Source organism: Lissotriton helveticus, chromosome 6 (genome assembly GCF_964261635.1).
Source record: "Lissotriton helveticus chromosome 6, aLisHel1.1, whole genome shotgun sequence".
Taxonomy (NCBI): domain Eukaryota; kingdom Metazoa; phylum Chordata; class Amphibia; order Caudata; family Salamandridae; genus Lissotriton; species Lissotriton helveticus.
The window spans coordinates 31,685,816-31,709,125 of NC_136067.1; the positions used below are offsets into that span (position 1 = coordinate 31,685,816).

At 53.1% G+C, this 23,310-nt stretch overlaps 1 protein-coding gene across 1 annotated transcript in view; it reads left to right on the top strand.

Annotated features, from left to right (window-relative positions):
• SLC35B2 (solute carrier family 35 member B2) overlaps window positions 1–22,886 on the top strand; it is a 178,717-nt gene extending 155,831 nt beyond the window's left edge. The window contains exon 4 of the mRNA XM_078647302.1: window positions 20,153–22,886. Coding sequence (XP_078503428.1) covers window positions 20,153–21,091 — 939 coding nt within the window. The 3' untranslated portion in view covers window positions 21,092–22,886. The remainder of the gene's footprint in view (window positions 1–20,152) is intronic.
• Window positions 22,887–23,310: the final 424 nt, after the last annotated feature.

The following is a 23,310-nucleotide window of genomic DNA, read 5'->3' on the forward strand; positions in this document are numbered from 1 at the left end:
GTGATGCCCTCTCTACTGCTGCCTCATGGGATGCCCTCTCTACTGCTCGATTATGTGATGCCCTCTCTACTGCTGCCTCATGGGATGCCCTCCCTACTGCTCGATTATGTGATGCCCTCCCTACTGCTCGATTATGTGATGCCCTCCCTACTGCTCGATTATGTGATGCCCTCCCTACTGCTCGATTATGTGATGCCCTCCCTACTGCTGCCTCATGGGATGCCCTCCCTACTGCTGCCTCATGGGATGCCCTCCCTACTGCTGCCTCATGGGATGCCCTCCCTACTGCTGCCTCATGGGATGCCCTCCCTACTGCTGCCTCATGGGATGCCCTCCCTACTGTTGCCTCATGGGATGCCCTCCCTACTGTTGCCTCATGGGATGCCCTCCCTACTGTTGCCTCATGGGATGCCCTCCCTACTGCTGCCTCATGGGATGCCCTCCCTACTGCTGCCTCATGGGATGCCCTCCCTACTGCTGCCTCATGGGATGCCCTCTCTACTGCTGCCTCATGGGATGCCCTCCCTGCTGCTGCCTCATGGGATGCCCTCTCTACTGTTGCCTCATGGGATGCCCTCCCTACTGTTGCCTCATGGGATGCCCTCCCTACTGCTGCCTCATGGGATGCCCTCTCTACTGCTGCCTCATGGGATGCCCTCTCTACTGCTCGATTATGTGATGCCCTCTCTACTGCTGCCTCATGGGATGCCCTCCCTACTGCTCGATTATGTGATGCCCTCCCTACTGCTCGATTATGTGATGCCCTCCCTACTGCTGCCTCATGGGATGCCCTCCCTACTGCTGCCACATGTGATGCCCTCCCTACTGCTGCCTCATGGGATGCCCTCTCTACTGCTGCCACATGTGATGCCCTCCCTACTGCTGCCACATGTGATGCCCTCCCTACTGCTGCCTCATGGGATGCCCTCCCTACTGCTGCCTCATGGGATGCCCTCCCTACTGCTGCCTCATGGGATGCCCTCCCTACTGCTGCCTCATGGGATGCCCTCCCTACTGCTGCCTCATGGGATGCCCTCCCTACTGCTGCCTCATGGGATGCCATCTCTACTGCTGCCTCATGGGATGCCCTCCCTACTGCTGCCTCATGGGATGCCCTCCCTACTGCTGCCTCATGGGATGCCCTCCCTGCTGCTGCCTCATGGGATGCCCTCTCTACTGCTGCCTCATGGTATGCCCTCTCTACTGCTGCCTCATGGGATGCCCTCCCTACTGCTGCCACATGTGATGCCCTCCCTACTGCTGCCTCATGGGATGCCCTCCCTGCTGCTGCCTCATGGGATGCCCTCTCTACTGCTGCCTCATGGGATGCCCTCTCTACTGCTGCCTCATGGGATGCCCTCTCTACTGCTCGATTATGTGATGCCCTCTCTACTGCTGCCTCATGGGATGCCCTCCCTACTGCTCGATTATGTGATGCCCTCCCTACTGCTCGATTATGTGATGCCCTCCCTACTGCTCGATTATGTGATGCCCTCCCTACTGCTCGATTATGTGATGCCCTCCCTACTGCTGCCTCATGGGATTCCCTCCCTACTGCTGCCTCATGGGATGCCCTCCCTACTGCTGCCTCATGGGATGCCCTCCCTACTGCTGCCTCATGGGATGCCCTCCCTACTGCTGCCTCATGGGATGCCCTCCCTACTGCTGCCTCATGGGATGCCCTCCCTACTGCTGCCTCATGGGATGCCCTCTCTACTGCTCGATTATGTGATGCCCTCTCTACTGCTGCCTCATGGGATGCCCTCTCTACTGCTCGATTATGTGATGCCCTCTCTACTGCTGCCTCATGGGATGCCCTCCCTACTGCTGCCTCATGGGATGCCCTCCCTACTGCTGCCTCATGGGATGCCCTCCCTACTGCTGCCTCATGGGAGGCCCTCCCTGCTGCTGCCTCATGGGATGCCCTCCCTGCTGCTGCCTCATGGGATGCCCTCTCTACTGCTGCCTCATGGGATGCCCTCTCTACTGCTCGATTATGTGATGCCCTCTCTACTGCTGCCTCATGGGATGCCCTCTCTACTGCTCGATTATGTGATGCCCTCTCTACTGCTGCCTCATGGGATGCCCTCCCTACTGCTCGATTATGTGATGCCCTCCCTACTGCTCGATTATGTGATGCCCTCCCTACTGCTCGATTATGTGATGCCCTCCCTACTGCTGCCTCATGGGATGCCCTCCCTACTGCTGCCCCATGGGATGCCCTCCCTACTGCTGCCTCATGGGATGCCCTCCCTACTGCTGCCTCATGGGATGCCCTCCCTACTGCTGCCTCATGGGATGCCCTCCCTACTGCTGCCTCATGGGATGCCCTCCCTACTGCTGCCTCATGGGATGCCCTCTCTACTGCTCGATTATGTGATGCCCTCTCTACTGCTGCCTCATGGGATGCCCTCCCTACTGCTCGATTATGTGATGCCCTCCCTACTGCTCGATTATGTGATGCCCTCCCTACTGCTCGATTATGTGATGCCCTCCCTACTGCTGCCTCATGGGATGCCCTCCCTACTGCTGCCTCATGGGATGCCCTCCCTACTGCTGCCTCATGGGATGCCCTCCCTACTGCTGCCTCATGGGATGCCCTCCCTACTGCTGCCTCATGGGATGCCCTCCCTACTGCTGCCTCATGGGATGCCCTCCCTACTGCTGCCTCATGGGATGCCCTCTCTACTGCTCGATTATGTGATGCCCTCTCTACTGCTGCCTCATGGGATGCCCTCCCTACTGCTCGATTATGTGATGCCCTCCCTACTGCTCGATTATGTGATGCCCTCCCTACTGCTCGATTATGTGATGCCCTCCCTACTGCTCGATTATGTGATGCCCTCCCTACTGCTGCCTCATGGGATGCCCTCCCTACTGCTGCCTCATGGGATGCCCTCCCTACTGCTGCCTCATGGGATGCCCTCCCTACTGCTGCCTCATGGGATGCCCTCCCTACTGTTGCCTCATGGGATGCCCTCCCTACTGTTGCCTCATGGGATGCCCTCCCTACTGTTGCCTCATGGGATGCCCTCCCTACTGCTGCCTCATGGGATGCCCTCCCTACTGCTGCCTCATGGGATGCCCTCTCTACTGCTGCCTCATGGGATGCCCTCCCTGCTGCTGCCTCATGGGATGCCCTCTCTACTGTTGCCTCATGGGATGCCCTCCCTACTGTTGCCTCATGGGATGCCCTCCCTACTGCTGCCTCATGGGATGCCCTCTCTACTGCTGCCTCATGGGATGCCCTCTCTACTGCTGCCTCATGGGATGCCCTCTCTACTGCTCGATTATGTGATGCCCTCCCTACTGCTCGATTATGTGATGCCCTCCCTACTGCTCGATTATGTGATGCCCTCCCTACTGCTGCCTCATGGGATGCCCTCCCTACTGCTGCCACATGTGATGCCCTCCCTACTGCTGCCTCATGGGATGCCCTCTCTACTGCTGCCACATGTGATGCCCTCCCTACTGCTGCCACATGTGATGCCCTCCCTACTGCTGCCTCATGGGATGCCCTCCCTACTGCTGCCTCATGGGATGCCCTCCCTACTGCTGCCTCATGGGATGCCCTCCCTACTGCTGCCTCATGGGATGCCCTCTCTACTGCTGCCTCATGGGATGCCCTCCCTACTGCTGCCTCATGGGATGCCCTCTCTGCTGCTGCCTCATGGGATGCCCTCCCTGCTGCTGCCTCATGGGATGCCCTCCCTGCTGCTGCCTCATTGGATGCCCTCTCTACTGCTGCCTCATGGGATGCCCTCCCTACTGCTGCCACATGTGATGCCCTCCCTACTGCTGCCTCATGGGATGCCCTCCCTGCTGCTGCCTCATGGGATGCCCTCCCTACTGCTGCCTCATGGGATGCCCTCCCTACTGCTGCCTCATGGGATGCCCTCTCTACTGCTGCCTCATGGGATGCCCTCTCTACTGCTGCCTCATGGGATGCCCTCTCTACTGCTCGATTATGTGATGCCCTCTCTACTGCTGCCTCATGGGATGCCCTCCCTACTGCTGCCTCATGGGATGCCCTCTCTACTGCTCGATTATGTGATGCCCTCTCTACTGCTGCCTCATGGGATGCCCTCCCTACTGCTCGATTATGTGATGCCCTCCCTACTGCTCGATTATGTGATGCCCTCCCTACTGCTCGATTATGTGATGCCCTCCCTACTGCTGCCTCATGGGATGCCCTCCCTACTGCTGCCTCATGGGATGCCCTCCCTACTGCTGCCTCATGGGATGCCCTCCCTACTGCTGCCTCATGGGATGCCCTCCCTACTGCTGCCTCATGGGATGCCCTCCCTACTGCTGCCTCATGGGATGCCCTCCCTACTGCTGCCTCATGGGATGCCCTCTCTACTGCTCGATTATGTGATGCCCTCTCTACTGCTGCCTCATGGGATGCCCTCTCTACTGCTCGATTATGTGATGCCCTCTCTACTGCTGCCTCATGGGATGCCCTCCCTACTGCTGCCTCATGGGATGCCCTCCCTGCTGCTGCCTCATGGGATGCCCTCCCTGCTGCTGCCTCATGGGATGCCCTCCCTGCTGCTGCCTCATGGGATGCCCTCCCTGCTGCTGCCTCATGGGATGCCCTCCCTACTGCTGCCTCATGGGATGCCCTCCCTGCTGCTGCCTCATGGGATGCCCTCCCTGCTGCTGCCTCATGGGATGCCCTCCCTGCTGCTGCCTCATGGGATGCCCTTCCTACTGCTGCCTCATGGGATGCCCTCCCTACTGCTGCCTCATGGGATGCCCTCTCTACTGCTCGATTATGTGATGCCCTCTCTACTGCTCGATTATGTGATGCCCTCTCTACTGCTGCCTCATGGGATGCCCTCTCTACTGCTCGATTATGTGATGCCCTCTCTACTGCTGCCTCATGTGATGCCCTCTCTACTGCTGCCTCATGGGATGCCCTCCCTGCTGCTGCCTCATGGGATGCCTCTCTACTGCTGCCTCATGGGATGCCCTCTCTACTGCTGCCTCATGTGATGCCCTCTCTACTGCTGCCTCATGGGATGCCCTCTCTACTGCTGCCTCATGGGATGCCCTCTCTACTGCTGCCTCATGGGATGCCCTCCCTGCTGCTGCCTCATGGGATGCCCTCCCTGCTGCTGCCTCATGGGATGCCCTCCCTGCTGCTGCCTCATGGGATGCCCTCTCTACTGCTGCCTCATGGGATGCCCTCTCTACTGCTGCCTCATGGGATGCCCTCCCTACTGCTGCCTCATGGGATGCCCTCCCTACTGCTGCCACATGTGATGCCCTCCCTACTGCTGCCTCATGGGATGCCCTCCCTACTGCTGCCTCATGGGATGCCCTCCCTACTGCTGCCTCATGGGATGCCCTCCCTACTGCTGCCTCATGGGATGCCCTCCCTACTGCTGCCTCATGGGATGCCCTCCCTACTGCTGCCTCATGGGATGCCCTCCCTACTGCTGCCTCATGGGATGCCCTCCCTACTGCTGCCTCATGGGATGCCCTCTCTACTGCTCGATTATGTGATGCCCTCTCTACTGCTGCCTCATGGGATGCCCTCCCTACTGCTGCCTCATGGGATGCCCTCCCTACTGCTGCCTCATGGGATGCCCTCCCTACTGCTGCCTCATGGGATGCCCTCCCTACTGCTGCCTCATGGGATGCCCTCCCTACTGCTGCCTCATGGGATGCCCTCCCTACTGCTGCCTCATGGGATGCCCTCTCTACTGCTCGATTATGTGATGCCCTCTCTACTCCTGCCTCATGGGATGCCCTCTCTACGGCTCGATTATGTGATGCCCTCTCTACTGCTGCCTCATGTGATGCCCTCTCTACTGCTGCCTCATGGGATGCCCTCCCTGCTGCTGCCTCATGGGATGCCCTCTCTACTGCTGCCTCATGGGATGCCCTCTCTACTGCTGCCTCATGGGATGCCCTCCCTACTGCTGCCTCATGGGATGCCCTCCCTGCTGCTGCCTCATGGGATGCCCTCTCTACTGCTGCCTCATGGGATGCCCTCTCTACTGCTGCCTCATGGGATGCCCTCTCTACTGCTGCCTCATGGGATGCCCTCCCTACTGCTGCCTCATGGGATGCCCTCCCTACTGCTGCCTCATGGGATGCCCTCCCTACTGCTGCCTCATGGGATGCCCTCTCTACTGCTGCCTCATGGGATTCCCTCCCTACTGCTGCCATATGTGATGCCCTCTCTACTGCTGCCTCATGGGATGCCCTCTCTACGGCTCGATTATGTGATGCCCTCTCTACTGCTGCCTCATGTGATGCCCTCTCTACTGCTGCCTCATGGGATGCCCTCCCTGCTGCTGCCTCATGGGATGCCCTCCCTACTGCTGCCACATGTGATGCCCTCCCTACTGCTGCCTCATGGGATGCCCTCCCTACTGCTGCCTCATGGGATGCCCTCCCTACTGCTGCCTCATGGGATGCCCTCCCTGCTGCTGCCTCATGGGATGCCCTCCCTACTGCTGCCTCATGGGATGCCCTCCCTACTGCTGCCTCATGGGATGCCCTCCCTACTGCTGCCTCATGGGATGCCCTCCCTACTGCTGCCTCATGGGATGCCCTCCCTACTGCTGCCTCATGGGATGCCCTCCCTACTGCTGCCTCATGGGATGCCCTCTCTACTGCTCGATTATGTGATGCCCTCTCTACTGCTGCCTCATGGGATGCCCTCTCTACTGCTCGATTATGTGATGCCCTCTCTACTGCTGCCTCATGGGATGCCCTCCCTACTGCTCGATTATGTGATGCCCTCCCTACTGCTGCCACATGTGATGCCCTCCCTACTGCTCGATTATGTGATGCCCTCCCTACTGCTGCCACATGTGATGCCCTCCCTACTGCTGCCTCATGGGATGCCCTCTCTACTGCTCGATTATGTGATGCCCTCTCTACTGCTGCCTCATGGGATGCCCTCCCTACTGCTCGATTATGTGATGCCCTCCCTACTGCTCGATTATGTGATGCCCTCCCTACTGCTGCCTCATGGGATGCCCTCCCTACTGCTGCCTCATGTGATGCCCTCTCTACTGCTGCCTCATGGGATGCCCTCCCTACTGCTCGATTATGTGATGCCCTCCCTACTGCTGCCACATGTGATGCCCTCCCTACTGCTGCCTCATGGGATGCCCTCTCTACTGCTCGATTATGTGATGCCCTCTCTACTGCTGCCTCATGGGATGCCCTCCCTACTGCTCGATTATGTGATGCCCTCCCTACTGCTCGATTATGTGATGCCCTCCCTACTGCTGCCTCATGGGATGCCCTCCCTACTGCTGCCTCATGGGATGCCCTCCCTACTGCTGCCTCATGGGATGCCCTCCCTACTGCTGCCTCATGGGATGCCCTCTCTACTGCTCGATTATGTGATGCCCTCTCTACTGCTGCCTCATGGGATGCCCTCTCTACTGCTCGATTATGTGATGCCCTCTCTACTGCTGCCTCATGGGATGCCCTCCCTACTGCTCGATTATGTGATGCCCTCCCTACTGCTCGATTATGTGATGCCCTCCCTACTGCTGCCTCATGGGATGCCCTCCCTACTGCTGCCTCATGGGATGGCCTCCCTACTGCTGCCTCATGGGATGCCCTCCCTACTGCTGCCTCATGGGATGCCCTCCCTACTGCTGCCTCATGGGATGCCCTCCCTACTGCTGCCTCATGGGATGCCCTCCCTACTGCTGCCTCATGGTATGCCCTCTCTACTGCTCGATTATGTGATGCCCTCTCTACTGCTGCCTCATGGGATGCCCTCCCTACTGCTAGATTATGTGATGCCCTCCCTACTGCTCGATTATGTGATACCCTCCCTACTGCTCGATTATGTGATGCCCTCCCTACTGCTGCCTCATGGGATGCCCTCCCTACTGCTCGATTATGTGATGCCCTCCCTACTGCTGCCTCATGGGATGCCCTCCCTACTGCTAGATTATGTGATGCCCTCGCTAATACCTTCGGTGGGGATCCTTGACTGCAAAGCTTCCTTGACTGAGTAACAATCCTTCAAGTGATCTCTTTAGCAATTCCAAGTACCAATTTCTGCCCCAGCCAGTGGTCATGTCCACCCCAATGACTGATCCAACCTTACTCCTCCCTTATCTGCCCCACATGTAAACACACCTGAGACCTCAGGGCCCATCTCTACTACTGGTCTCCAAGAAACACCACCCCCTACTAATCTCCCGGAAACCCCATCCTCCCCTGATCCTAATAGTATGCCTAGGAGGGCCCCAAGTACTTGATCCCGCTTAACTTTAGCCAGTTCTATGCGTGAACTGGCGACAGGGTAGTTGTCAATACAAGTATCACTCACTTGTGACTTACTAGGCCCTTTAATCCATCAGATTCCGAACATTTAGACCTGGAGCGTGTGAGCTACCAAGATTACACAATATTACACTCTCCATGTCTATATATATATTATTTTACAAAAATACATTTCTAAACATGAGTACATACTGAAGTAAGATTACATTTAAATATTATTATTTTCAATTTTCCTACTCCTCAAATCATAACTTTTTTCAATATCCAAAACTTTGTTTTACATAGCTTTTTTTATACACCTTATTTGCATTTCACTTTAAAAAAAAAAAACAATTGCATCACACAATTCTTTTCACGCCTGCCCTCAATCCACTATCTTAGTGGATTGAGGGCAGGGGGTGAAAGGAATTGTATACTGCAGTTGTTTTTTTAAGTTCTTACTAATGTAGTTATACCCCATTGTGCCTTTGAAGTTTGAGGAAGGTTCAATGGGTATTCCTTTGAATCACAGATGTGTCCCCTAAATTTCCGTCTCGTCTGCCACGGAATGCAGATCTGTCTTTATGGGGGCCACGATCTGGCCCCAGAGGCCAGGTGTCACAATATCAGCCCTCCATATATTCTGCCAGACCCGCAACTGGCAGAGGTCAGCTGTCTCAATTCCATGCCCAATGGTTTATGCCTGTCTTTGGGGAATGCCCAGATGTGCTCCCCCGTCCTCCGGTGGTGACCGGCGCTAAACACTGTGGCACACATTGTTTAATGCTTAGAAATGTCCACTTTCCATAAGTCCATCACCACCCCCTTTTGTACCGCTTTTGGCCGCCATAAGTGTGGCAGGGTATGCTCAGACGTGAGACCCTTGCTCACTTTGCCACTGGATTCAAGCAAGCCGGGCTGAAGACGGCTGGAATGCCAGAAACCGGTCCTCGGAAGCTTGTTTCTGGTCCAGGGAAGACATGGCTTGGCAGTTCGGGCTGGACTGTTCCCAGGAGGCACAGGGTCAGACTGATTTGCATATGGCCGTGTCTGAACTGGGGTGGTTTGGTGAGCAAAATAACAATGGATTCAACCCAGATCTGTTGACTGGCGGTGAGTGTTTGATTGGTTCAGATGCTCCGTCCATCACCACCCCCTTTTGTACCGCACTTTCCGTAAGTGGCATTTCCACACAAGATATGCCAAGCTCACCGTTGCCACTAGAACGGGTTTGGTCTGGCGAATCCATTGATGGGAAACATCATGAGGCTGCGCCACTGCAATCCGTTATTGCATCTTGAAAAATTCCCAGAGGCTAAACTAAAGGAAGTACAATCCTCCTCTGTAGGGAAACCCTCCTGGGTTTTCCTTGCTACCTGCGCGACAAACAACCATGGGTGCCTGACCATCTCTTCACCTTCTATTCTAGTGGAGGCAAAAGGCCTTCGCTGGAAGGGCTGTGTTTGCTACGGGCCAGGTGGAATAATTGCGCAAGGGCGACCTCACAGACCTGTGACAGGTTGGACATATGGTTACTCTTGCGGTCTTTGTGCACAACAGCCTAGAGCAGCAGTAGGACACGTAGGTAAACAACACCAGCAATGTAAGTGCGCACCCAGGCCACGATGGCAGGCCTGACCTACGTTTACAAACATCATGACCGCACCACTTCCTAACGTGTGTTGAAAGGGTGCGTACACTTTCCAATTGCAGTACAGTGGAAATGGGCCCAGAGCCTTAGGGGTCCCCCCGGTAACCAGCACGCACATCGGCTTGCCGTGGCAGGCTGGAGGCCTGGGTCTCCAGGGCTCCTGTGGTGTCCGTGTGCTATCTTGCTGACAATGGTGGTCCGGATTCATGCAAAGCACTTCTTTGGTGCCAACGCTGCACACCAGCCTGTCTTGGGAGGCTTGTGACGCGGGCCTAGAAACATCACTGGTGCAAAGGCTCAGTCCGACCAGCCCTAGTAGGCCGGACACAGGCCCAGCAAAACCTTGGTGCTAGCACACCCACCGCTCGCCATGACAGGTGGGCGGTCCTTTTCACCCCCTCAGTTAAGGACTGTTTCCTACAAGATGTAGGAAGGGTGTATGCACTTCCGCACTGCATCAACAGTGGGTAAGGTCTCTAGCCCTGCAGCTGTAAAGGGCCTTGGCAACCTTGGGAAGTGTACCATGGAGGGCAACTGACCTCCGAGGTAGGGGTACCCGACCTAGGTGCCCTCCCCTGTTTGGGCAGCAGTCCTGCTCAGGCCCCACCGACTGCTCACCTACCCCAACCTTCACTCCTCTGGACGTACCTCAGGGCCGCTCCGCCAGTAGTGGAGGCCTCCTCTGGGTTGGCTCACCCTTGTGAACGCCAACCTGTGTAGGAGACATAATGGGCCGGTAATTCCTATGGGGCATGATCAGTGCCATGCCCCCTACTCAACAATGTTGTGCCCGCCCTTGGTATATTGTGTTCGAGGCATGTGGGCTGCTAAATTCATATCTATTGCATAGATCGCCGCCTAGTGTTGGGTCCGGATGATTGCACATTGATGTCCTGGAAGAGTCTTCGAAGTATCACGAGATAGGTGGCACCTCCCTTTGACTACAGTGCGCATGGGCATCGACTCCATCCCCAGATTGTTTTTTTCCGCTATTGGGTTCGGATGTGATTTCGACGTCTCCTGTTCGGAATCGATAAAACAACTTCTTTAAGGCCAAAAGGCTTTCTGCTTCGTCGGTATTGTTAGCGTTCGGTCTCGTGTGTGCTCCAACTCTTCGAGTCGGATAACTGAGGAGTCCGGTGACTCTTCGGTCATCGAGGCCCTGTCGACGCAACAAGACCCCGACGACGCTACCATGGAACGAAGTCCGTTCAAGTTCTGCCCCGTGTGCGGTTCGAAATACCCACACATCGACGTGCATCCTGTATGTAACAAGTGCCTGTCGCCGGACCACAACGAGGCCAACTGTATGGCCTGTTCGAAATTCAGGTCGAAGAAGACGCTCAAGATTCGGCGCGTGGTGCGCCTCGAGGCACAGCGATCGCTCCGGCACCTGTAAACATCTTCGAAGACCCCGATGCAGACGAGCAAGAGCTTCACCTGCAGATCTCACCTACATCGGCGGAGGTCGAGGCCGACTACGGAGAACCCGTTTAGGGCCAGGACCTGGACGAAAACGTCGAGGAGGTAGGGGACTACGAGGAAGTTTATGGGGCCGCGGAAGATAGCTCGGAGGAAGAGCTATGCCCCGTACGTACAATTACTAAGGCTCAGGTCACGGGATCGCCTCACGGCCTTACCCACGACCCTACTCCTCAATCCTCAGCCCCGCCTTCTGGCCCGGCTATGGACATACCTACGGACCCTTCATTACCCAAATCGAAACCGAAACTGAAAGCATCGGAATCGAAGACACCAAAGATGGCCGACACACCATCGAAACCGAAGACGTCCGAGACATCGAAACCGTCGTCTTCGGAGGCCTCGAAGCCGAAAAAGGCTGTCGAACAGGCAAAGGTACCAAAAGGGGTCAAGGAGACAGGCTCGAAGAAGGTCGTCGAGCACGTGTCGAGGAAAGTGGTCGAGTCGGAGAAGACTGTCGACACACCTTCAGCCAAGACTACCGCGCCAACGGCCAGTCGGCCAGTCGAGGCGAAGTCAGCGGAGGGCGCCGGCACTAAGTCTGGAGCACCGGCGCCAAAAGTGAAAACTGCCGATCCAAAGCCTGCGGCATCGGCGCCTAAGGTCGGAACAGGGGACCAGAGCGCAGCTGTCAAGGGTGCCGCGCCTCCGGCGCACAAAGAAAAATCGTCGACGCTCGGATCTTCCCCTGTGGGTGGACCGAGGTCATCTGTCGGATCGACAAGGCCATCCGCTTCTTTTACAAAGCAGATCTCGGACTCCCTGAAACGGATAAGGGACAAGGCGCCGGAACCGACAACACCCTCGGTACCTAAGGCGAGTGTTCCACCGAAGAAGACTTCAATGCCGATCCTCTATACTCTACCACCGAAGGTGGCGCCGAAGGCCTTTGCACCTCGTACGGTGCCCGAGGACTCGGAGGGGTTACGGCAGACTCAACTTAGTGGAGGTTTTGGTCGACAACCCTTACTTGAAGAGCAGTCGGAGCATTTTATCAACTCCGACACGGGTAAATTAACGCTCTACAAGAGGAAAATTACATCCCAGCCTATGGAATCCTATGTAATACCTCTAAAGAAGAAAAGGCCTGCACCAGAAACACCAGAACTTGTTGAACCCATTCCTCCACAGCCTAGGAGGAGTCCAACACCTTCACCCACTTGCTCAGATGGAGATGGGGGTGAACAGGATGAGGAGTATAACTTCCCTGACAATACTGACCCTGATGAGCAGAAGGACTCCTGGATAGACCCTGGTGATCAGGGGGACCAACAAGTGGTTCATGACCCACAGGTGTATGGGGTGAAAACTTCTCCAACTGAAGACTCTGCGGCATTTAATGCCTTAATTGAAAGGGCGGCTGCAAACCATAAGGTGGAAATGCATGCCGACCCTGTGGAAGTCGACTTTTTGTTTGATACTTTCTCTGCATCAGAAAAAACTGTGAAGACACTTCCAATGCTCAAGGGGGTTCTCAAGCATGCCACAGACATTTTCAAGGAACCTACCAGAGCAAGAGTGGTAAACCCACGAATAGAAAAGAAATACAGGCCGGCACCTGGGGACCCTACTTATATACGGGGCCAGTTGCCTCTAGACTCTTTGGTGGTCTCAAATGCCCGCAAGAGGGCGAATTCGCAGACAACGGGTGAAGCTCCTCCCCCGGACAAAGAGTCAAAAGTGCTGGAGGCAGCGGGCAAAAGGGTGGCAGCGCAGGCAGCCAACATCTGGCGCATATCTAACACACAAGCCCTGTTGGCCAGATATGATAGGGCACACTATGACACCTTAGAGCAGCTATTACAACACCTTCCAGACAAGTTTAAAGAAGGAGCTGAAATGCTGATACAGGAGGGCAAGCTCATTTCTAACGCTGCAATTAAATGTGCGCTCGATGTTGCAGATACAGCAGCAAGAGCGGTAAACACTAGTGTGATGTTGAGGCGTCAGGCATGGCTCCGCATCTCGGGGTTCAAGCCAGAGATACAGACAACTATCCTCAACCAGCCCGTTAACCCAGACAGACTGTTTGGCCCAGAGGTTGATACCACCCTTGAGAAGATCAAGAAAGACACTGAGACGGCTAAGTCCATGGGTGCACTTCAGTCTCAGCAGTACAGGGGGAACACTTTTCGTCGCTCAAGTACAAGAGGTGTTACCAGAGGACACTTGGCACAGCAGACGCATTTCAATAGGGGTGGCGCACAGGCCTCGTACCCCAAACAGGGTAGAGGAGGTTACAGAGGAAACAGCGCCAAGGGCAGAGGCAAAGGCAACAACAACTCCTGTTCCTCTGCTGCCAACAAACAGTGACTCTCTGTCACTGCCCCCCGACCATCCAACACCTGTCGGGGGGAGACTCCAACAGTTCCTGCCAGTCTGGAAGTCCATCACCACGGACAGGTGGGTAAGGAAACTTATCCAGTTCGGGTATTGTTTGGAGTTAACGTCCACTCCACCCAACATCCCCCCAAGGCACCGTCCTATGTCAGCAGAGCACTTGCACTTATTGCAGCAGGAGGTTCTAGTGATGCTGCAAAAAGGAGCAATAGAGCTCGTGCCCGTGGAGGAAGAAGGCACAGGGGTTTATTCCCTGTACTTCTTAATCCCAAAAAAGGACAGCTCCCTCAGACCCATTCTGGACCTACGCCCTCTCAACCTATACATACTCTCAGAACACTTCCACATGTTAACACTACAACAGGTTCTTCCATTGTTGAACCAGGGGGACTTCCTCGCAACCTTGGACCTCAAGGATGCTTATTTTCACATACCACTCCACCCATCCCACAGGAAGTACCTCAGGTTCACCATACAAAACAGGCATTACCAGTTCAGGGTCCTACCCTTCGGAGTGACCACTGCCCCCAGAGTGTTCACAAAGTGTCTGGCGACTGTAGCGGCGCACCTCAGAAGACAAAACATACATGTCTACCCTTACCTAGACGACTGGCTAGTTCAAGCAAAGTCAGCCCAGCAGTGCGCCGCACACATGTCCCACACCATTCACCTCCTTCACAGTCTGGGGTTCTCGTTAAACTATCCAAAGTCGCACCTTCAGCCAGCCCATGTGCGGCAGTATCTGGGCGCGACAATCAATACGCTGACTGCTACAGCTCAGCCGAACCCAGCGAGGATCGACAGCATCCAGTCGCTCATTCAGCGGTTCAGACCGCAACACTCCCTACCAGCGAGGGTGTTCATGCAGTTGATAGGCATGATGGCCTCCTGCATCTTCATAGTCCCGCACGCGAGACTGCATATGCGTCCACTCCAAGAATGCTTGGCGCATCAGTGGAATCAGGCTCATGGACAGTTGAAAGACCTAGTGTTGGTGACCGGTCGGGCATACAACTCTCTGCATTGGTGGAATCCACACAACCTTTGCAGGGGCCGACCGTTCCAAGAGCCTGTGCCACAGATTGTCCTGACGTCGGACGCATCTCTCCAGGGTTGGGGAGCTCATGTGCTCCACTACACGGTGCAGGGACTGTGGACGACACAGCAAAAGAAGATGCACATCAATTATCTAGAGTTGATGGCAATCTTCATGGCACTCAAGTCCTTCAAGGTACATCTATGCAACAAAGTCGTGTTGATCCGGACGGACAACATGACAGCCATGTACTACATCCAGAAGCTGGGAGGTACGCACTCTCCACAGCTGTCTCATCTGGCTCAGAGCATGTGGAAGTGGGCCATTCAGAGGAACATCTTCCTCATGGCGGAACACCTCCCGGGCACGGACAATCAGATGGCGGACCTGCTCAGCAGGTACAGCCACCAGATGCACGAGTGGGAGTTACATCCATCAGTACTCCGCCTGTACTTTCAGCAGTGGGGTCATCCAGAGATAGACCTGTTTGCCACAAGGGAAAACGCAAAATGCCAAAGCTTTGCCGCCAGGTTCCCTCACCCACAATCGCAGGGCAATGCGATATGGATGAACTGGTCAAGCAGATTTGTGTACGCTTTTCCCCCAGCACCTCTCATTCCGCTGGTGGCACGAAAGCTAAAGCAACACTCGATGACGCTCATCCTGGTTGCTCCAACGTGGGCACGCCAACCATGGTACACCACGTTTCTAGAACTCTCCGTGGTACCGCATCAACGGCTGCATCTCGCACCCAGGCTCTTAACGCAGAACCATGGCGATATTCAGCATCCAGATCCGCAACAGCTCAATCTGGCGATCTGGCTCCTGAGGTCTTAGAGTTTGGCTACCTTAACTTGCCTCCAGAATGCATGGACATCATCAGAGAGGCACGGAAGCCCACTACTAGAGCTTGCTATGCTGCAAAATGGAAGCGTTTTGTCATTTACTGTACAGAACATCACATCAACCCGCTAGATGCATCCATTCCTAACATCATCTGTTACTTGTTACATCTTTACAAATGCAATCTAGCTTACGCTTCCATTCGGATACACTTGTCCGCCATAGCGGCTTATCTCCAGAACAGGCAGCATCTCTCTGTTTTCAGGGTGCCTGCCATTAAATCCTTCCTGGAGGGACTAACACGAGTCATTCCTCCCAGGACCCCACCAGCTCCTGTGTGGAATCTCAATGTGGTTCTCACTAGACTGATGGGCCCACCTTTTGAGCCTCTACATTCCTGTGAGATTCAGTTCTTAACATAGAAAGTGGCTTTTCTCATTGCTATCACATCTCTCAGACGTGTTAGTGAGCTACAGGCGCTCACAATACAAGAGCCATTTATACAAATTCATTCAAACAGGGTGGTGCTCCGCACTAACCCCAAGTTTCTTCCAAAGGTGGTGTCACAGTTTCATGTCAATCAAACAATTGAACTGCCCGCATTCTTTCCAAACCCAAACACAGTAGCGGAAAGAATGCTCCATACGTTGGACGTCAAAAGGGCGTTAATGTACTACATTGACAGAACACAACAATTTCGAAAGACACAGCAACTTTTTGTTGCCTTCTCAGCCCAGCACAAAGGCAACCCAATTTCCAAAGCAGGAATAGCCAGGTGGATCGTTAAATGTATTAAGATTTGTTATCAAAAAGCTAAACGTACTTTAACGGTCCCCCCCAGAGCACACTCCACACGCAAGTTGGGAGCCTCCATGGCTTTCCTGGGGAACATTCCTTTGGAAGACATTTGCAGAGCAGCCACATGGTCCACACCGCACACGTTTACCAAACATTACTGTGTGGATGTGCATTCCAAGCAGCAAGCAGCTGTAGGACAGGCTGTTCTCAAGACACTTTTTCAGACTTCTGCAGCTGGCACGGGCGGCCGCCGCTAATGGAGGGACTGCTATGTATTCTATGCAATAGATATGAATTTAGCAGCCCACATGCCTCGAACTGAATATGCTACTTACCAGTATGCATCTGTTCTTGGCATGTAGGGCTGCTAACATTCATATCGCCCGCCCTCCTCTCCGGCGCCTGTAGAGGCTGCAGACACTCTCTTGCATTCAATCATTAGCATGGACATCATTTACACTCTTTCACTCCATCTCTGCCACAATGGCTAAAAACAATCTGGGGATGGAGTCGATGCCCATGCGCACTGTAGTCCACGGGAGGAGCCACCTATCTCGTGATACTTCGAAGACTCTTCCAGGACAACAATGTGCAATCATCCGGACCCAACACTAGGCGGCGATCTATGCAATAGATATGAATGTTAGCAGCCCTACATGCCAAGAACAGATGCATACTGGTAAGTAGCATATTCATTACCTTTTCATAGATCACTCCCAGGGACAACACTTAACCCAATTGTGCAAGTGACCCGCTCCTAACCCGTGTGGTACTGCAGTACAGTTCCCGGGTCACGAACAGAGAATAGGCTAAGACCAGGAGAATAAGAAAAGCAAAAAAATGTGGGGATAATCCCCGAAGGCCATGCCCAAAAGCCTACAACATCTGCTCTCTCAATCTCCTATTTGTCATGCCAAAGTAAGACTATAACTTGATCTTCACATATTTGATGTGTACTTCCTTTGAGCTGCTTCACAGCTGTCCCTTTTGGCTCCTCGCTCTCAAGGCAGTGTTTCTCGTCGCCATAAGATGGGCACAGCATACAAGTGAGCTTCAAGCCCTCTGTGTCAATCTGCCGTACACTACCTCCTTCCCAGACAGACCGCGTTCTGCGGACACGACCATCCTTTACGCTGAAAGTTGTGGTGCCGTTTCATGCCGGTGACGCAATTGAAGGAGGAGGAGAGACTCCATCGCCTGGACCCTAAAAGAAGAGGACTGGGCTTTTACATGAATCAAACCAGAGAAAAACGGGTGGAGGATTCGCTTCTAATGGGTTCACTGGATCAAAATAAGGCAAGGCTGTGCAGACGCGACCCATCTCCAACTGGATCGTGCACTGTATGAAGATCTGCTACACACGGTCCAAGGAGCAGCCTCAGGAGCGCTCTTTCCACCAGGGCCCCAGCTTCTACCACTCTTTGGCAAGCAGAGTTCCTGTCCTGAACATTTGCCCGGCAGCTACGGGGGTGTCGCTCCAAATGCTCTCGAACATTACTGTCTGGACCGTCAGGTTCACTAAGAGGGGCATTTGCCCGCTCCGTCCTACAGGACCTTTTGGTTTGAGTCCATTCATAGACCTATCTCCAAATAGGTACTGCTTTGCTAACTGTTCGAAGGGTAGAATCTGTGTTTGTAAGTCTCTACCAGAAGAGCATGTCACTTACCTTCTGTATCCATCTTTCTGGTGCATACTCGGTCTAACTGCAGATTCTTCACCGACTTTCCCATTGTCCCCATTCTGTGAATGTAATTGTATCCTTTAACCTCTTCTATGCTCATGACGAGCTGAGCTCGTCATGAGGCACAGTGCAGCTGCACTCAAGACGAGCTGAGCTCGTCACGGCCGTTGGAACGTTGCACGCGGGGATAATTACCCCGCTGTGCTGAACGTTCGAAAAACAGGTGTGGCTGTGACGAGCTCCGCTCGTCATGAGTGCAGCTGCACTGTGCCGCATGACGAGCCGAGCTCGTCACAAGCACAGCGGCACCGCGCGCGGCCTCCCTGCCCCCGCACAGCGAGGCGAAAACACCCCGCAGCGAAGGGGTTAATAAGATCCCTCGTCTTGGAATAGGCACACTGCCACCACCAATCTGGTTCTAGGGCTCTCCGTCTGGGGGCACAGACCGCTTTGAAAGCAACGGACATCAGCGCACTGGAGAGCTGGATATCTGGGCTAGCTGAGCGGCACAGCGTCTGTGTCGAGCCGCACAGCGCCACCCACCAGCTGGAACTGGGTACTGCTGGAAAAACTCCCAGATCCATCCTGATGCCTGGGAAATATTCAAAAAGTGAGGAATCCGCAGTTAGATAGGGGTAGTAACCTGTTCTTGAACACTTCTCTTGCCTGCTGAGCTTTCAGTATTGCTTCTTAGAACCTGATCACTAATGCCTTAACCAATCTATACCAATGCTCTGTGCCGTGTTGGCAGTGAAATGACCATATGCAAATCAGTTTTGGCCCCTCCCCAGCTGGAGTATTCTGTCTCGCCTACCATACATCTTTTACCAGTCTGTAGGCCAAAGCTTGTTGCGGACTATACGTAAAACGTACAGATGGGTTAGAGCCCGCTCATTGCTTGCCGTTTGTCAGCTTTGGCGCTCATTGCTTGCTTCTGGTTTAGTGGCTTTCCTTTTTCTGGTTCTGCCACCCCTAGTGCATAGCTCTGATTGGCTGACTTGTATTATTTCACTGCTCACATTTTATTGATCTACTTGTTTTGTTTTTCTTTAGAAGTCTGTTAAGAGTGTTTGATTTCCAGCTCTTCCTTGTGTTTTACTTACACCCACCCACAAATACCCACTCAACGGCGCTCAGTGTTACTCCTCTACGTGTTACTTCTCTACCACACTTGCTCTCTTCCTCGCGTGATGTTTAACCTCATGAATACCTGTCCTCCACCCTACGTGCACAATGTTGCTCTCTTCCCCCTACCCCCCAACTTTTTTTTGTTTGTTTTCCTCCTTGCTTTCCATCTTATCCGCTCCTTCCTTACTTCCTTTATCTTTCATGGTACTTGAAATGCTTATTTTTTCTTTTTTGGAGGGCTCAACAGCTTTGATTTGGTGCAGGGCCTCTCTACTTTCGCAAACTCAGTTTTTACAGAAATTAAAATCACTTTTTTTATTTACTGCTCTAAGTGGCATATCCCATCTTGGATCAGTAATAAAAATAGAAACACAATAACAAAATGGTGCCTTCATTATTCAGTAAGCATGTGCAGTGACGCATTTGTGCCTCGATATTATCACACAAACATACACCCACTGAAAGACACCACTCTCTGACATCAGTACCCACATGCACTGGCTGTCGCAAAGCCGACTGTTTGAACTCGAGACCTATTGGCTTTTCCAGTGCTTCTTGACTGAAACATTTCCACCCATCACTTTTTTGTGGTGTTATGGAATGCGTCTGCGTCTCTCTCACGTAATCCTTACCATGCTCTGCCCTCACAGGGCTCCAATGAACTCCCCCTACAGAGCTTGTATCCGTGTCCCCATTAATCTCCCTTCTCCTCACTTTCTGGTTTTAACACCTGCGACCGAAGCCCCCTAGTAATCTTGCTTGCCCTTTTCTTGCCTGGTCTTATATCTGATGAGGCTCTCTCCCCTAACCACCTTGTGCCTGTAGCACCCCCTGCCCTATTCTCACCAGATCTAGATTACAAGTCTGTCTTCCTGTAAAGTCCTGTGTCTCCCATCTGCAACTGAAGCCCCCTAGTAATCTTTCCTGTTCTTGTCTCTCCAGGTCTCCTATCTGACGTGGGGAATTCTCCAGGAGCGAGTGATGACTAGATCCTATGGAGCCACCGGCACCAACCCCGGAGAGAAGTTCCGCGACTCTCAGTTCCTGGTCTTCATGAACCGAATCCTAGCCTTCACGGTGGCAGGCCTCTACTGTGCCATGACGAAGCAGCCACGCCACGGGGCACCCATGTACAAGTATTCCTTCGCCTCGCTGTCCAACATCCTCAGCAGCTGGTGCCAGTACGAGGCCCTCAAGTTCATCAGCTTCCCCACCCAGGTGCTGGCCAAGGCCTCAAAGGTGATCCCAGTCATGCTGATGGGGAAGCTGGTGTCGCGCAAGAGCTACGAGTACTGGGAGTATTTCACGGCCGTGCTCATCTCCGCCGGAGTCAGCATGTTCCTTCTGTCAAGCGGCACAGACCATCATCCATCCACCGTCACTACCTTCTCCGGTGTCGTCATCCTAGCCGGCTACATCGTCTTCGACAGCTTCACGTCCAACTGGCAGGACTCCTTGTTCAAGTACAAGATGTCGTCCGTGCAGATGATGTTTGGCGTCAACCTCTTCTCCTGCCTCTTCACCATGGGCTCTCTGCTGGAGCAGGGCGCCTTGCAGGAGTCTGTGCACTTCATGGCGCGCCATTCCGAGTTTGCGCTCCACGCCATGCTCCTGTCCGTCTGCTCAGCCTGTGGCCAGCTCTTCATCTTCTACACCATCAACCAGTTTGGGGCAGCGGTCTTCACCATCATCATGACCCTGCGCCAGGCGTTTGCTATCCTGCTGTCTTGTCTCATCTATGGCCATGCAGTGACCGTGGTAGGTGGGCTGGGCATAGGCGTGGTCTTTCTTGCTCTCTTCCTGCGAGTGTACGCAAGGAGCCGCATGAAGAAGCGCGTCAAAAAGGCCGCTGTTAACGAGGTGCCCATCCAAAAGGTTTAGGACCAAACAAGCGGCTGTTACGGAATGGTTCTGTGTACTGCAAGTACCCTATTTTTATACAGAAAGGGAAGGATCATTTTAACAAGACTTTTTACCCAAAATGAGAATGGAACTGAAAACACTTCACTGCAGCGTGGACCTCTGTTGTGCCTTAATAGGTCTTACATGCTGTTTTATGTAGTATAGATAGGCAGGTTCCCTGCTCGCTCTCTTCCACTCGATCTTTCAATGGAGATCTAAGACCACCACCATGACACTATTCAAGAGTAAAGCAATGAAAGTTGAGGCGTAAACTGCTGAGATGGTTCCAGAAAGTCACTGTATCGGGTAATGCAGGAATTCAGGCTATTGGGGGAGTGGGGACATGCACTTCCTATAGTCCCTAACATGTGTATGCTACAAGGGAAACGGCTGTGAAATAAGGAAGATGTCTGTAGTGTATGCTGTGAGTACAAATGGCATGTGTCCTAAGTGTAAAGGTCCAAGGATTCTGGGATATCTTTTTGTGCCCCCAGCCTGCCCCTGCAGAGGAAACTCTAGTTAATACTGCTGAAGCAGCAACTTTTCTGGGAAATCATTACTCACCTGTCCCTGTAGGAGGCACTGTTGAGATTGTAGCCTGTGGGGAGGATCTTCTTTCTCTTAAATCTTACCCAGTCCAGCAGGAGGCGCTATTGAAGGCCTACATTGAAGATGACTGAAGAAGCCTGGATTTTGAGTTTCAATTTAAAAATCCTTTTCCTGACCCTTTAAAGTCATTGTTTAGTTTTCTGATTCTTTCTTGCTTCCAAGTCCTCCTTGTTGGGTATTAACGATCACACGTGGGTAAAAAATAGAGATCAGACCTCCAACGAGGGATTGTTTCTCAGATCCCGGCACTTGGGCCATGCCTCGCGGCCCCCTGTGACTTACTGCGTGTGGAATCTATCTCAAAAACGGTTTATTCAAAGCTCCTGATGAAGATGGCCGCCATTTGGTGCAGCGTAGAAATCACCAGCGAATCTACTCGCGAGTCTGCTGTGCTGTGACTAGACTGGCTGTTGATTCGCACCAAACCAGGAATTAGCTAGACTCTTGAATGAATGGAATAATGGTCCACCATTTCACTGCTTGTGTACCTCAAAGTCCTGGTTTCAGACACAAATGTTACAGATGTTCACAAGAACATGTTGTGGTTCTACTTACTGGCTTAGCATGGACAGAATGAAGCTGCCAGGGTCTTGGGCCCTCTGGGCCTTTTGAGTAATCACCTTTGGCTGCTTGCCCAATGTAGAGCAGCAGATACTGACCCCAGGCCCGTTCATGAAGGGAAGCCAGGAGGTGGCATTTGGGGCCAGTGGGCAGTATTTAAGTGCTGTGGCCCCTTGCCTGATTGTGGCGGATGTCTACAACCATTTTTGTAATGGAAGAGTCCGTAGTTACGACTCTGTGTTTTTAAAAAAAAAACTGCACATTTATCGTCACTTAAAAGAAGAAGCACTTCCTAGCGGATTTTGTAATTTTATTTTTGGGACTGGAAGGGGCTATGTCAGTTTCCTATGGTGCACCCAAATACATTTGTAGGCAAGCCCCATGATTTCAAGCCCCCTTTCTATATGTGACAGGAGTAAGGGCCTATATAGGAGACTTTAGAGACTTCCAAGAGGCAGGGGGCCTCAGTTTGCCCAAAATCTCTTTACTTGTGTCTTTTTTTGTCCATCTCTCGACTATATAACTTGGCTTTCAAAGATGGAGATGTTTTGTTTTCCTGTATTTTGCCTATTTTTATTTAATTAAAGGGACATAGTGCACCGATCTTCTGTGGTTTTTCATTTATTCTTTGTTTCTTGTTTCTAGGTGAATACAGTCAGTTGCTATAATTATTAACTTTTCTATTCCTGTGGTATTTGTCACCCGCTGCTATGTAGTGGGAAGAAATTTAAAGAAGTGTCAATGTCTTTTTTTTCTGTCCGCTCAGATTTAGGGCAAAATATCTTTCATAATTGACCGTAAGCAAGCCAGAAACTACTTTTAGATTTGAAGACAGGCGTTGCTAGCAGAATAGGGGGTACGCCGGTGCAGTAGGAATCCATTCTAGATTCATTTCGTTTCGTCATCTTTATTTCGGCAACTTGCCATAAAAGGACAGAATTATAAATACATACAAATGGAATAAAATAATATAAAACAAAGCTAAAAAAACAAGATATTTCATCCTGTAACAGCATAATTCATAAAGT